At 44.2% G+C, this 16559-nt stretch overlaps 1 protein-coding gene across 1 annotated transcript in view; it reads left to right on the forward strand.

The window, feature by feature from the left end:
• Positions 1-10843, forward strand: part of VWDE (von Willebrand factor D and EGF domains) — a 45050-nt gene extending 34207 nt beyond the window's left edge. Inside the window, exons 20-30 of the mRNA XM_064167041.1 lie at positions 342-999; positions 1322-1417; positions 1502-1597; positions 3936-4031; positions 5449-5544; positions 5878-5973; positions 6640-6735; positions 6835-6930; positions 8628-8723; positions 9225-9328; positions 10369-10843. Coding sequence (XP_064023111.1) covers positions 342-999; positions 1322-1417; positions 1502-1597; positions 3936-4031; positions 5449-5544; positions 5878-5973; positions 6640-6735; positions 6835-6930; positions 8628-8723; positions 9225-9328; positions 10369-10389 — 1551 coding nt within the window. The 3' untranslated portion in view covers positions 10390-10843. The remainder of the gene's footprint in view (positions 1-341; positions 1000-1321; positions 1418-1501; positions 1598-3935; positions 4032-5448; positions 5545-5877; positions 5974-6639; positions 6736-6834; positions 6931-8627; positions 8724-9224; positions 9329-10368) is intronic.
• Positions 10844-16559: the final 5716 nt, after the last annotated feature.

Genomic DNA, 16559 nt, shown 5'->3' on the forward strand with positions numbered 1-16559 from the left:
TGAGGGTGTCTCCACTGTCTGTCTCATGTATCTATAGATACTGTGCTTTCTCCTTACCTTCCAGACAAGAAAAGGGCACAGTGAGGGTAGCAAAAGACATAGCCAGAATACCTTGATCTTCTCCAGCTCAGCCAGTTAGGAGTTAGGTTCGGCTGTGTATGCATGCTCAGCTGTAGCACACGGAGAGGCTTCCCGAAGCACAGAATGAATAGGATGTACATTGTTCTGTTCACAGAATGTGCCTCACTCTCAGAAGGTAAAAAAAGTCTCAGAATATTCATGCACTTTTTTCCCCCTCACTTTTCTAACATGCTGTAGGTTCTGTACAATCATCCTTGAAGAAGATTTTAAGCATCTCAAGTCACAGTGCCAGTTCTGCAGATGTCCCTGAGAGGTTTATGTCTACAGAAATGGCCAGTAGCAGCACTCCACCAGCCTCCACACTAAAACCAATCACTGCTCAGAAGCCACTTCATTCTCAGAGAATTGCATCTGTGCAGCCTGCTCTTACTGGAAGCATTGCTCATGATCTCAGCACTGTCAGTGGTCACCTTGCTAACATGGAAGAGAGTTCTTCAGTACCTGCTGTGATGACTGCATCTTCAAGGAGCCATGCTGTATCACCTGAAAAGAAGGCAAGGGCACAAGCTGAGGCCTACAGCTATTCTGATACCAGCAGGAAGACTTTTACCAGAGGAACAAATCTAAGCAAAGGGCTTTCTTTGCCAGGCAAAGTGTTCAAAGGTGGAAGTGCTCGCAGAGTTCAGCACCTCTTAGCCAAGCATAAAGCAAATCCTTTACCTTTTCTCCTTTTTGAAGTCACAGTCCCACCAAAAATGCTTCCTGAAGAACTGAGTGAAATAGTGACCCCTAAACCAGTAACCTGTTCTGATTTACCCTGTTTTCCTGGTGTCCCTTGTGAGCCCAGTCAGGATGGAGGAAGAGTCAAATGTGGTCGATGTCCCTATGGCTACTATGGAGATGGCTTCACTTGCAAAGGTACCACAAATAAGTGAACTAAATGCTTTGCAGAAAAGATTCTCCTGACATCTTTATAACTTTAAAGTGCACTGCTGCTGTGTGATCAGTGAAATGCACAGGGGATTGAATATTTTCATTGCTAATACTGGCACAGCCCACAGGCTTTTAGTTGTATGGATGCACTTAGAAATAACTTTTTCTGATGCCTCTCAGGCTCCTCACTTAGGGGCAGGGACCTAATGGATTCTGTGTGAGTTGTTCAGTTTGTTAGGTGAGGCATAGTTGTGCTGAAAGGCACATGCATTTTCTTTATTCTTTTGTTTTCTTCATTGTCTTCCAGCAAGATGTAGGCAAACATGTGGCAAAAATATGGAGTGTGTGGCACCCAATATTTGCAAATGTAAGCCTGGTTATGCTGGTTCTAACTGCCAGGCTGGTGAGTATGGCATTTTGATGTAGCCTGTGATAACTCCTACCCACAAGTGCATGCTTGGAAGGTCACTGTTGATTTTTTGCACAGCTCTATGCAGACCTGATTGCAAAAACCATGGGAAGTGCATTAAGCCAAATGTCTGTGAATGTCTACCAGGATACAGTGGCCCTGCTTGTGAAGAAGGTAAACAGAATATTTTTCACTTCTGAGTCTGTAAACACCCAAAAGATCCTGTAAATAACTTCCACAGGGTAGGATCCTGCACCTAGAGAGTAATAACCTCATGTGTCAGTACATTGAGGGCTGACTTGCTGGAGAGAAGCTCCGGTAAAAGACCTGAAGGACATAAAACTCTTGGAGCAAGTCCACAGGAGGGTCATGAAGATGCTCAGAGGGCTGGAGCAGCTCTGCTGTGAGGACAGGCTGAGAGAGTTGGGGCTTTTCAACCTGGAGAAGAGAAGGCTTTGAGGAGACCATGGAGTGCCCTTCCAGTATCTGAAGGGGGCCTACAGAAGGACTGGGGAGGGACTATTGACAAGGTCTTGTAATGACAGGATGAGGAGTAATGGGTTTAAACTGGCAGAAGGGAGATTTAAACTGGTTGTTAGGAAGAAGCTCTTTCCAGTGAGGGTGTTGAAACACTGGCACAGGTTGCCCAGGGAGGTTGTGGCTGCTCCCTCCCTGGAGGTGTTCAAGGCGAGGCTGGATGAGACCTCGAGCGACTTGTTCTAGTGGGAGGTGTCTCTGCCTATGGTGGGGGGTTGGAACTGGATGATCTTTGAGGTCCCTTTCAACCTAAACCATTCTATGACCAGAGGGTCCTGGCTGAGAACAGCATGACCATGAGCCAGCAGTGTGCCCTTGTTGCCAAGATGGCCAATGGTGTCCTGGGGTGCATGAAGAAGAGTGTGGCCAGCAAGTCAACAGAGGTTCTCCATCACCTCTGTTCTGCCCTGCTGAGGTCTCATCTGGAATACTGTGTCCAGTTCTGGGCTTCCCAGTTCAAGGACAGAACTGCTTGAGAGGGTACAGCAAAGGGCTGGAACATGTGTCTTATCAAGAGAGGCTGACAGACTTGCAGCTGTTTATCCTGGAGAAGAGAAGACTGAAAGGGGTGATCTTACCAATGCTTATAAATACTTAAAGCTTGGGTGTCAGGAGGATGGGGCCAGTCTTTTTTAGAGTAATGCCCAACAACAGGACAAGAGGTAATGGGCACAAACTTGAACATAGGAAGTTCCATCTAAACATGAGGAGGAACTTCTTTACATTGATAGTGCTGGAGCACTGGAACAGGCTGCCCAGAAAGGTTGTGGAGTCTCTCTAGTTATTCCAGATCCACCTGGCTATGTTCCTGTGCAGCCTGCTCTAGGTGAACCTGCTCTGGCAGGGTGGGCTTGAAATAGGTGATCTCCAGAAGTCCCTTCCAGTCCCTACCAGTCTGTGATACTGTGACTGATCTCACAGCAGAGGTGTGTTCATTTTAGTTTAACAGAGCTCCAAGTAACATGTTGGTGTACACCCTAGTTTAAAACACAGAATCATAGAGTGGCCCAGGTTGGAAGGGACCTTAGAGATCACCTACTGCAGCCTTCCTGCCATGGGCAAGGATGCCTCTCAACTAGCTGCAGCTGCTCAGAGTCTCTTCCAATGTGGCCTTGAACATCCCTGGGGAGGAGGCATCCACAGCCTCCTTCAGCAGCCTATCTTAAAGTCTCACCGTCCTCATACTGAAGAACTTCCCCACTCTAAACCTACCTTCCCTTAGCCTCAAACCTCCCCCCCTGTCCTGTTGCTGGACACCCTTATGAAAAGTCTCTCTTGAGCCTTCCTGTAGGATCCCTTCAGGTATTGGAAGGCAGCTATGAGGTGCCCCTGGAGTCTTCTCTAAGGCTGAACATCCCCAGTTCCGGTCCCTGGGTCACCTTTGTGGCCCTCCTCTGCACTCACTCCAACAGCTGTGTCCTGGGGACACAGAAGTGGATGCAGCATTCAAGGTGAGGTCTCAGCAGAGCAGAGTAAAAGGGAGAGTCTCGTCTCTTGCCCTGCACTTGATGCAGCCTAGGATACCATTTGCCTTCTGAGCTGCATGAGGGCACTGCTGGCTCATGGTGATCCTCTCATCAATCATTACCTCCAAGTCTCTTTCTTGAGAGCTGCTCTCAAGCCATTCTGCACCCAGCCTGTATATGCACTGTAAGCATTGTTTGTATTTGGATATTCCTAAATTCAGGTTTCACAGTGACTGTAGATGCCTCTTAGCTAAGCAATCCCAAAGAATGGGATGTGCTATCTGGAAGTTCTCTGAGACTACTTCAAGGTGACCTCCACTGTTGCATACTCCCTTAGAATTAAGTTCTGTTAACTTACTCTTGTCAAAATGCATTGCACACATCTCCATGCTTTATTTCCAGTTCTCTTCTGACTGTCAGTTATTAAGATTCCCCTTTTTCTAAAGCCTAACCAATCCATGCATCTTTCTGGAGGTGATTTCTTGAACAACATAATTCTGTATCCACAGCACATTGTCAACCACCCTGTCAAAATGGAGGCACATGCTTGGCCAGAAATCTCTGCACCTGCCCATATGGGTTTGTGGGACCAAGATGTGAGACAAGTAAGAAAAACAAACAAACAAACCATAAAGGAAGAATACAGAACTTTTCTGCTGTTCTTTAGGAGTGAGAAAGCAAATTACGGTTTACATTTTCCATGTAGTCTGCCTGGTGCTAGGAAATGACATAACAGCTGTGCCTCTTTGAAGGCTCCCATAGTTGGGCTTTTCAAACGTTATTTGGGGAGTATTTGCATGTAACACTGAGAACATAACATGCTGTAGGAATTGCAAATAGTTTATGAAGGGAAGTTCTTCACAGAGAGAGTCTTTGGTACTGGAATGGGCTGCCCAGGGAGGTGGTGGAGTCGCTGTCCATGGAGGTGTTCAAGAAAAGCCTGGATGAGGCACTTAGTGCCATGGTCTGGTTGATTGGACAGGGCTGGGTGCTAGGTTGGACTTACTGAGCTTGGAGGTCTCTTCCAACCTGCCTGATTCTATGATTGTTGATGTGGAGAGAGATATTTAATATGTCCTTACAGCATTTTAACTTCTGCCATCTTAACTTGGCTAGATGCTGGGGTACATTCAGAAGTTGGTATCAGTGAGTGGTGGGTTAGAAGAACTGGGATGCAGGAAAACTGAATTCAGGACTACATCATGGGTTTGGTGTTTGGTTTGGTTTTGGGAAAAATTGCTTTGATCATAGCTGTAAAACTGGAATGAGTATTTTCTGTATTATCTTTTACATATTAACTCCTACATGCTGCAGTTTGACAACTCCACATTTAGGGTAGATTTCATTCTGGTCAGAGAAGCCAAATTTAGACATGCTGTTTATATACATCAACATGAATTTGCCACTCCATTATTGAACTCCAAATTCAGAAAGCCAAAAGTTTGTCTCCTTCTCAGACCCCAGAACTTCTCATTCTCTGTTTTTCTTGTTCTAATTTTGTTTGTGACCAAAAACCCCAAAACTGCTCTTTGTTATGCAGTACCAAAGAGGAGAAGATGTTGTCTGGAAGGACACAGTGATGATATTTTAATGTCTTTGCTTGTTAGCCTCATGTCACTCTGTGCGTGCAGCTGTAGTTGCTGAAGTGATGGACAGAACATGAGTGACTTGAGGGAACTGTGTTGGAGTCCATCACATCCATCATGTAACATGGTCCATTTGTCTCTTAGCATTGAATTTCTCATTTTGCTTAGAGCTTAGTTGAAATTTTCTCTCTTTTTAGCACTGAATATATCCAGACCACAGAAGAATGCATTTTATTTACCTTTGTGGCGTGGTGCTAGTTTGTTATGGCTTTGAGACTGGATTAATCCTCTGTAACTAGTGGAATAATGTTATTTCCACTGTTAGTATTTGGGAAAGACCTGAAAAACAAATCAAGGATATCTCTTTTTCTCTCTCCCCCTCCCCACCTCCTCCTCCCTTTTTCCCTTTATATCTGCCCAACCTCTTGGATGGTAGTGATTTGCAACAGACACTGTGAAAATGGTGGTGAATGTCTTACTCCAGATATCTGCCAGTGTAAACCTGGATGGTTTGGACCTACATGCAGTACAGGTAACACTCCTGCAATTGCCATTTTCCTGGGAAAGCATCCATAGGACCTCCCTTTGTTTGAGATTTGGCACTGTAAGCCTCAGACAGCAGTGATGGGAGGCTATGCAGAGCCCTCACATCCACTTAGAGCTCTCACATCCCCTCTGCATGTCACTTCTGCAGCACCCCTAGAAAACCTAATGCTGATCTGAAAATCCTGGGTTAAGATTTAGTGTGAATGATGTTATCTGCAGCTATCTTAGTTGTTTAATTCCTGTCTTTGCAACAGAAGCACGTTTTATAGACTTTGTTTGGATGTCATGCTTCCTGCTCTTCCTGACTCTCTTTCTGCAGCAATGTGTGATCCTGTTTGTCTCAATGGTGGTTCCTGTACCAAACCAGATGTTTGCCTCTGTCCACATGGATTCTTCGGTGCCCAGTGTCAGAATGGTACTTTTGTTTTCCCCTTCTCCCCTTTCAGCTGCCATTAAGGGGAAATCTGTGGCAAAACATTGTTATCTTAAGACACAAAGGTCACACTTTGGTCACATAACTGAGAGGTGGTGCAAAAACAGAGATTACATTGTTTTTTTAGATTTTATGCCTGATTCATTGAATGTCCAAGGAGAAAGAAGACTCAGAAGTACCACTCAACTTTTGAGCAGTGTTCACAGTGTATTGGGTCCCTGGAGGTCTTCAAGAAAAGACAGGATGAGGCGCTTAGTGCCATGGTCTAGTTGACTGGCCAGGGCTGGGGGATAGGTTGGACTGGGTGATCTTGGGGGTCTCTTCCAACCTGGTTGATTCTGTGATTCTATGAATTATGATTCTATGAATTATGATTACTTGTGTACACATAAAGTTACCAGCCTTGACCCCTTTTTGTCTCATTTTGTCTTTACTACTGACACAGGCAGTGTAAGACAGGTCTGATAGTGCTGAACTGTAATAAACTCTAATATAAATAACTCTACTAACCTCTAATATAAACTCTAATATAATTTATTAGAGTATAAACTCTAAGAATTTTCAAGTTGCTCCCTCCTTTCCTAGAAGTCTATCACTGTGCCAAACAAAAAGCAAACTGCAGCTCTCCCTCCTGTTTGTGTCTTTCAGCTGTCTGCAGCCCGCCGTGTAAGAATGGTGGTCACTGCATGAGAAATAATGTCTGCACTTGTCCTGATGGCTACACAGGCAGAAGATGTGAAAAAAGTAAGACAGTATTTAAAATCCTGCCAAGATCTGAAAGCAGCCAATACATTATTCTACAATCCGTTAAATCTATTTGTGGGGTTGCTTTCTTTTTTTAAGGTGTCTGCGAGCCAAGGTGCATGAATGGAGGAAGATGTGTAGGGCCAAATGTCTGCTCTTGTGCTTCAGGATGGAGAGGAAGAAGATGCAACACTCGTAAGTATCTTGTAGCTAACAGGGGAACTGTACCTTCAAAGTGCAATGTTTTGGGCTCCCCAGTTCAGGAGGGACAGGAATCTACTTGAAAGAGTCCAAGGGAGGGCAAAAAATGATGAAGGGGCTGGAGCACTGCCCTGTGAGGAGAGGCTGAGGGGCCTGGGGCTTCTTGGTCTGGCGAAGAGAAGACTTAGGGGAGATTTAATCAATGTTCATAAATAACTGAGGGTCAAGAGGGAGGGGACAAACTCTTCTCACTTGTGCCCTGTGATAGGATAAGGGCTAATGGATATAAACTACAACACAGGAGGTTCCACCTCAACATGAGGAAGAACCTGTAAGGGTCATGGAGCACTTGAACAGGCTGCTCAGAGAGCTTGTGGAGTTTCCTTCTCTGGAGACTTTCAAGACCTGTCTATATGCATTCCTATGTCACCTGTGCTAGATTTTGTGGCCCTGCTCTGGCAGGGAGATTGGATTCAATGATCTATGGAGATCCAACCCCTAACATCCTGTGATCCTGTGACAACTCTGCCCACACAAGAAATGTGAGCTTAGTGCCAGGGAACTCAAGGTTATACATTACATGTTGAAAAACTAGTGGTCTGTAACTTGGCAGTGAAAATTAGGATGGAGAACTAATAACTATGCATTTCTTTGACTAATGCATGGAGCAAAGTATCTCTTAAATTCTTCTAGCAAATAATATTTGTTTCTTTCTCCGTTCTTGTCTAAATAAAAAACCTCTGTATTTCTGCAAAGAACTGAGTCAATGAGGTGAAAGGATTTCAATTTGTGCTGTGGGACATAAAAGCAGATATAATAGAAAAAGAAGTACAGTGAGAGATTGGGAAACTGTGGAAACAGAGTAGGAAAGGATGGGAATAGAAGATGGAATGGGCACGAGCTGTTTAGGAAAGGTAGAAGTGAGGCTGTGATGGTAGCACAGCTGTGGATCCCACTGTATCTCAATGAAGGTATTGAAGTTGCATAAATAAGGTGTGGCAGCGTGAATAAAAGCGTGGCCTGCATGAAAATCAGTCTGGGGATGGGTAGTAGATATGCAATAAAGAGTTAAATGTCTGTGATAGCATCCAGCCAAGGCTCAAGGAATGATGTGGGCAATGAGCTCTTTAATGGCATGGAGGAGAAACAGATTTCCCTGTATTGCTTTTTGCAGCTATTGGAAAACTTTACCAAAATAAAAAAATTACCCATATTGAAAGGGGTGAGAGATTCTTGGATGCTGTGGAAGAGAGATTTGATTATCAATAAGCAGTTAACCAATCAGAAATAACAGTGGGTTAGATTATGGCTTAGTAAGCAGGAGCAAATGTGCAGAACAATGGGTCATAGAAAATAACTTTAGATCCAAATGTTCATGAGATTTCTCACTAGGGTATGGGGTTTAGGCAGGAAAGTTTGGAAAAGGAAAAACTATTTAGTGGTGCTGACTTGATTCAGTATTTCAGGGTTTTGTAGCAATCTGTGATGCATCAGAACATCTCAAAGCTTGCTGTGGCTGTCAGGCTTTTTGTTTCTAGTTGTCTCTCTTCTTGAACATCTGCTGATCTTAGCTTTTCAATGACTCTTCTGTATGGAAAGCACTTAGCCTCCTGTAGGCTTTCTGAAATGTAAATGACAACTAAAAGGAATCACTTGGGATATAACCAAACTTTGTGGTGATGTTTGTGCAGCAATCTGTCTTGAGGAATGTAAGAATGGTGGGGAGTGTATTGGACCCAGTACGTGTCATTGCCCTCCGCAGTGGGAAGGAATCCAGTGTCAAACAGGTAAGAATGAGGTGACCTCTTGCTTCAGCAATGCATAGTGCCTGGAAGTCTTGTGCCTTGGTTGCATTTCAACTCAAATCTGTGTCAAAGGCAGGACAAAGAGCAGAGATTCCTCTGCCCATCTGAAGCCCTCTGGAATATGACAGCAGTCTGGGAGTGTGGCAGTATGCAGTGGCTTGTGCTAACACTGGATACTGCTGCAGCAGCCCTGAGAAGCCACTGTGATAGCTTGGAGTAGTGGGATGTGTTAAAAACACCCTACTGGTGTCCCTGCATCAGTTTCATTCATACCCTCAGCATGTTCCTCTGTTAACTGCACGTTTTCGTGAGGTAGCCACATGACTGTGAAGCCTCCTTACGCTGAGGGCTGTTCCCCTGTGACAGCATCTACCAAGTTCTCAGCTCCTACAAGCAGGCAGAACACTAAATAGAGAAAACAGTCACTTTTCCTTCACCAAGCTGGTTTCATGAATAAAGCCACATGTCCACATCTCATTTTAGCTGTGTGCCACCAGAAGTGCCTGTTTGGAGGCAAGTGTGTCATGCCCAACGTCTGCTCCTGTCGGCCTGGCTACACTGGAGTCCTCTGTGGGAGGAGAATTCAGGTACGTGCTCCATCCCAGATAGAGCATCATTATCTAGTGCACCCTTGTCCAATGAAGAATCATGAAACACGCCAAAAGCATCTGTCTGAGTCCTTCTTTCAGCCTCCAGTGAGAAGAAAAATAGTAACATTCAAAAGAACTACCCAGTAATTCCTAGACTTTAATACTTACAGACTTGGTAGCAATACCTGGACTAAATTTCCCTCCAGGCTGATTATCTCTTGTCATGCCCTACATGGCTGCAGCAGGATTTGAAACTGTCCTCATCACAGAATCACAGAATGGGTTGGGTTGGAAGGGACCCCTAAAGACACTCTAGTCCAACCCCCATTACAGTGACCACTCTTCTTTTTATCAGCACCTGCTCTTGTTTTGGAGAAGAGTGTTCCACTGATGACTTTCTTAGCTTGCATCAAGTCAAGCCCTGATCTTTGTCAGCTAAATAACTACAACATCATTGAGTTCCTCCTTGCTTTACACAAATGTTCCTTACCTCACATGTGACTTTGGGAACACCTTCGCTTTTTTGCATGTAGTGAGTGATGACCATGTCTCTCTTCTGTCACATCATCTTCTGTTGGATTCCTTTGCTTGCAGACTGACACTCACTGACATAATTTAACCATTCCATTACAACTTTTCAGTGATGTCAAAGTAGAAGTGATGTCAAAGTAGAAGTGATTCTACTCTTCTTAGATCTGGTGCTAAACCATGTCCCTCAGCATCACGTCCCTGCATCTTTTAAACACCTCAAGGGATAGAAACTCAACCACCTTCTTGGAGAGCCTGTTCCAGTGTTTGAGAACCCTTCCAGTGAAGAAGTTTCTTATAATATCTAACCTAAACCTAATATTCAACATCACCTGTGTTGTTTCTCCACTTTCTTTAGATACTTTTCTGGTGCCAGCAGAATGCCATCCTTGTTTCTGCATGTCAGGAAAGCAAAGGTTCATTAAAGTAGTTTCTTCAACTTGAGTGCAAAACCAGGCTGCACCATTAAAGTCTCTTTTACCATTTCTTCCTTTCTTTTTCTTTTCAAGGCACAAAGGCATCATGGTTGAAGAAAAGATGTCTATCAGTTAAACTGCAATGCTGCATGGATGTGTGAGACTTGAAAACAGTAGCGAGGGGGTTGAAGGCAATCACAGAGTTTATATAAGTGAAGCTCCAGAAGCATTATTTTAAAAGATTTTGTGTTACAGGCACGAATTTTGGTGTGCTTCAAAATGACAATTTTGTAGTCAAAATGTATGTATATTGCTTTAATTTTTTTGCTACCTCATACACAAACCCCACGCCTCTGATTCTTCACTGGGCTCACAAATGAGATGAAGGATGCAAACCCAAAATGCTGCAGTTTGTTGTTGTAGTCATCTAGACTCTCAGGCTTCCTTTGTGGGAACGAGATTGTGATAGCTGCTGAGTGTCTCTAGGAAGGCAGGCAGCATTTCTGTCACCTGTGAATGCTACCTTCTGGTTTTAAGCATTGTTTATACATGTATTAATTGGCTGTGCAGAAAATGCAGAACTGTTTAATTCTTCACTTTGTATTTGCAGCAGTCTGTTATAATGACAAGCTAGTAGTGAGGAAAGAGGGGGAACCTAAACCAAGGCTGCTCACAGTGGAGGCAGGGCTGCAGGTCTCGTTCACAGATGCAGGATAATTGTGGTTTATATAAGGCAAGCATTTGCAGTCAGGTACCAACTCTTCTGTTTTGACTTCATTACTTACTCATGGTGAGGACCCAGCTGCTGACTGATTGTTGTGTCCTGTTTTATGCCCCTCTTTGAGGTGGCCCTCTGTAATATGGAGAAATTTGCTCCCCATGTCTCTTGGAGAAATCTGACAAGGCTGTTAGCTGTGTTGAATCTTGAAACGAGCTGCTAAGAGGAGGAACTTGCTGTACAGCCTGCCATCCACATACATCAAATCAGAAAGTATTCATAGAGATGTCACAGTTTTTTCCAGCTCTGATGAGCTCTTAGCACCTACCAACTGCCAGACAGTTTTTAAACAAATAAGATTCTAGGTTTTCTGAAGTTTCTTACAGAGAACCACCATCTTCTTCCACTAGAGCTGTAGAAGACATTGCCATTCGAGCTGCTACCAGCTGAGCTCTGGTAATTGACACAAACATCCCTTTAGCTAAACCATTGAAGTTTACAGTTGTGGGGTTTTGTCTGGTTTTGGTTTTGTGGGGCAGGGGTGGTGATGGTGGTTTTTTGTTTTGTTTTTTTTTAACCTCAAAATAAACATCATCACTTCCTGTTCTCCATACCAGTATTCAACTTAAACCAGTTCAGAGTGGGAAGAAAATGGAGCTCTTTTAGTCATTTACTGCCACTGTGGGATACTGATTGTCAAACCATAGCTGTCAGCAACTCTGTGCCTAGATTTCTCCTCCTCTTTTGATAGTCATTTTGCAGAGTAAGCTGGTGTTCTGAGAGCTCTGCCTTGTTCCAGAATGGTACCTGATGGACTTCAAAATGCCTGACTGGTATATTTAAACAGGTTTCTTTTCATAGAATCAACCAGGTTGGAAGAGACCTCCAAGATCATCCAGTCCAACCTAGCACCCAGCCCTATTCGATCAACTAGACCATGGCACTAAGTGCCTCATCCAGGCTTTTCCTGAACACCTCCAGGGATGGTGACTCCACCACCTCCCTGGGCAGCCCATTCCAATGCCAATCACTCTCTCTGGGAAGAACTTCCTCCTAACATCCAGCCTAGACTTCCCCCAGCACAACTTGAGACCGTGTTCCTTTGTTCTATTGCTGCTCGCCTGGGAGAAGAGACCAACCCCCACGTGGCTACAACCTCCCTTCAGGTAGTTGTAGACAGCAATGAGGTCTGCCCTGAGCCTCCTCTTCTGCAGGCCAAACACCCCCAGCTCCCTCAGCCTCTCCTCATAGGGTTTGTGTTCCAGGCCTTTCACCATCTTCGTCGCCCTTCTCTGGACACATTCCAGCACCTCAACATCTCTCTTGAATTGAGGGACCCAGATATTTTTTCCTTCAGTTTCCCCCTTGCAGTTAAGTTTTGTTGTTTCCATAGTTTCTTTCAATCCAGCATGCAAGTGGCTGATAGCCTGATCTTCTGGGAACTGTTCTGTTATTTAAAACCTACTCCACTAGAACCATTTCCTTTCTCACAACAATTGCTCTGAACAAAACTTGGGCAAGCTGTTGGAACTGGTGCCTCAGGATGATGCTTTGAATACACAAGGTTCTGAAAATGTTTGCAAATTCAAACACACCAATATCACATCAACTCATAATGTAATAACCCTCATTCCACCTGTCAGTTTGAAGTGCTAAAGAGAGAGATAACATCTGTTAATAGTACCTTGGTTAATGAGTTTGTGCAACCCTCCATTCACAAAACCAAATCAATCTATATTTGCCTTTCTAGGGTTTGAAGGTGAATTAAAGGGATGGATTTGGTTTTTAGTTTGGTTTTTAATCATAGCTTTTGAGTATTTTTCTTTTTGACATATCTAAAGGCAGAAATTATTTCCACTATCCAAATGCAAGCTGTGTGAACAAAAGCAGAGCCACAGTTTTTCTACATGAGTTAAAAATGCTCAGTGGTAAGCTGTGCTGTTTTCCAGCCAGCACATGATGCAGAAAAATTACTAATACAGGCATAAAACCAGGCTGCTCCTCTGAAACTGCCCAGTGATTATGTAATTAGTTGAAACTATTTTGTTACTAGCTTGTCCATGACACACATGAAACAGAATTCACTGTAACTAGGCAGCACATTGCGATAATGCAGTGAAATTGCTCAGTTTAACAAGAGCCCAGAGGGGTATAGGAGGCTTGGGCACACAAGTTAACAAATTTAGTCTAGAGTTGCCCAAAAGAGGAGATTTGGAGTGGGGGCAGAAGGACTGCATACAGCAGGAGTTGCTGTGGTTCTGCTCTGATGGGAGCAAACCGAGTTGTGCCAAACTGAAGATCTTACAGTGACTCTTACCACATTAACCAGAGCACAACTCTCCTCACTGACTGTTCTTGCACAATTTGCACCCTGCTCTATGTGAACCTGCATTAGGAGGAGTTGGACCAGGTAGGTGATCCTGAGAGTCACTTCCAAGCCCTACCATTCTGCAGTTCTGTGCCTTTCAATACTGTGCGTGTGGGAAAGTACCTAGGTACAACATCTCTTACCTGTTTGCACTAAAGTTGCTCTGCAGGCCATCAGAAACCCTCCCAAAAGCAGTCTGATTTTTGCCCACGATCTAAAAAAGGTCTTTAAAATGTAGTACAATGAATGTTTTCTGAAGGAAGGACTGGTATCAGAGGAGTTCCCACAGATCATGCCAAGGACTCAGTTTCCTCTATTTGCACCATTGTAGGCTATGATTAAAAAAGGGAGGAGGGGGGGAAAGTGTGTCTCAAGTGACAGACTCTTTATTTTTACAAACATTAATTACATCTGCCTAAAGCTGAGAACAGAAAGCGAGTTAAGGTTTCCATCTGCCAAGAGCAAACCTGGAAAGAAGAATCAGTGCAAAAAACCCAAGAAGAACAGTATAAAAGCTTAAGTTACTTGACAGCTTGGCTATATCCTTCCCACTGCTTGCTCAAATGGGAAAAGCCAAAGTTTAAATTCTTAGCACAACAGAACATCTGGGTGCACAGCCAAAACCAAACACAGAGATGAGAAAGTGTTGCTAACGACTGAAGATGTTTATGCTGTTTCTCTTGTATAGAAGGATCAGATGGCAACATTGGGTCATTTGACTCAGCTACAGCTCAGTTTAAGCAACAAAGGGTCTTTCACACATAAACTGCACAGCTCTACTTTTGCTACAGCTACTTACAGAAGAGAAAGTGAAAATGGTAAAATGTGCATGGAAGTGATTTCACAGAATGTCAGGGGCTGGAAGGGGCCTCAAAAGCTCATCCACTCCAACCCCCCTGCCAGAGCAGGATCACCTAGGCCAGATCACACAGGAACACATCCAGGTGGGTTTTGAATATCTCCAGAGAGGGAGACTCCACAGCCCCCTGGGCAGCCTGTTCCAGTGCTCTGTCACCCTCATAGGGAAAAAATTCCTCCTCATGTTTGCATGAAACTTCCTATGCCTCAAATTCCACCCATTTCCCCTTGTCCTGTCATTGGGCATCACCCAGCAGAGCCTGGCTCCAGCCTCCTGGCACTCACCCTTTACATATTGATAAACATTGATAAGATTACCTCAGTCTCCTCCAAGCAGCACAGCCTCAGCTCCCTCTGTCTCTCCTCAGAGAGATGTTCCAGTCCCCTCATCATATTTGTGGCTCTATGCTGGACTCTCTCAAGCAGCATGTCCTTCTTGAACTGGGGGACTCATAAGTGGACACAGTACTCCAGATGTGGCCTCATGAGGGCAGCGTAGAGGGGAAGGAGAACTTCTCTTGACCTACTAACTACCGCCCTTCTAATACACCTCCCTGGGTGTGTTCAAGGGCAGGATGGATGAGGCCTTGAACGACTGAGACTACCTGAGAGGTGTCCCTGCCCATGGTGGGGAGGTTGGAGTAGATGATCTCTCAGGTTGCTTCCAGCCTCAACCATTCCGTGATTCTATGATCCTATGACAAGTGCAGCTGTGGAAATGATAATTTGGGGACCTGGGCTGTCATTAATAATATATTCTGAGACTGGTCTACTTGAAAGTAACTACTAGAAGAGCCACTTTAAAACTCATTTAAAACAATAGAGAGAGGTAAATTATAATCCTGAAGAGAGAACTCCTGTAGCCAGCAGATGGTGCTAAATTCAAGCAGTAGTTCTAAAAATGCCATCACGTTCTGTGTGCCATCAAATTCCTGCTTACTGAAGTCATTTCTGAACAGGGAACTGCCTGGATTAGCATCTGTTCTGGCCTGCTCAAAACCACCAATTGCAAGTGTCTCTCCCTGCTCCTGGTCTCATGCTCCTAACAATGCCAATATCTCTTTTGGCTTCTAATCACCATTATCGTTGCTTTTGAATTTATTAGTAGTAGTCATTTTTTCCTGGAACATTTTCTTTGCATTTACATACTTCTGGTCATTTACTATTAAGTCCTGTGTCCAAAGCAATTGTTTTTCTATTCTATTCCCAGCAACCAGTATGTCATCAAAAGTGTTCAGCTGAATTCCTGAATTTCTAAATGATGGCATGGTTATTGTAGGAACTGTCACACACACACTGATTTCATCATCACAAAGCCTACTGCAGAACTATTGATCCAATTGTCGTGTTCCAGATGTGAAACCCACATTTTTCACTAGCATGACTTAAATACCCAGTGTATCATAGAATGGCCTAGGCTGGAAGAAACCTTATATATCAGCTAATCCAATCCATCCCTGCCCATGGCAGGGATGCCTCAACTTGATCAGGTTACTCAAGGCCCCATCCAACCTGGTCTTGAACATCTCCAGGTGGGAGCAGGGCATCCACAACCTCTCTGGACAATCCATTCCAGAGTCTTGCCACGCTCCTAGTGAAGAAGTTCTTTATAAAATCTAATCCTATTCTGTTTCAGTTTAAACCCATCATGTGAAAAGGCAGCACAAAACCCATACACTGCTCTTACTATGTCCTCTGCTCTCTGGCAACCAAACCACCACCTGCCTGTGGCAGGTTTCATCAAAAGCAAATGCAACAGCCTCCAAAGCAAGGGCAAATGCTTCTCAACACCATGACACAGCAATTGCTTATACCAGAAAACAGGAATCTCATGAATTAGGTTGCTGTCTTCCATTTGCCCTTTGTATGCCTGGGTTCTCTCAGAGAGGGCTGGTAACCAGAAGGCTCCATTTCCTTTGCTTCTTGTCAGTGTTCTGTGGCTTGTAATCCCTGGAGAAACATGTCCATGTAAGGGAGTTTACCCGCAGATGCAGTGTTACTCCATCAAAGGGATTAAAATAATGCACAGGCAAATGGCTTAAGTCATGCACAGTTAAAATGCTCCCACCAAAATTCCAGTTGCACCTAGAAGACAAAATTGATCTCTCAAAAAAAATCCAGGTCGAGCATCACTCCAAGAGCTGACTGATTCAACTTGCATCTTTGGGCAAAACTTCCTCCCCTGCAGCCTTCAAGAAACAGCACAAATGAGACATGGAACAGGGAACCTTTGAGTCTTGGTCCAACAACATGCAGCCCCTTCAAAAGACTGCAAATCCTAGATGAGGCCAAACTGGAACATAAGCAGAAGCCAAGTCTCAGCATCCTCCACACAGGTGA

The sequence above is a fragment of the Pogoniulus pusillus genome, chromosome 28 (assembly GCF_015220805.1).
Source record: "Pogoniulus pusillus isolate bPogPus1 chromosome 28, bPogPus1.pri, whole genome shotgun sequence".
Taxonomy (NCBI): Eukaryota; Metazoa; Chordata; class Aves; order Piciformes; family Lybiidae; genus Pogoniulus; species Pogoniulus pusillus.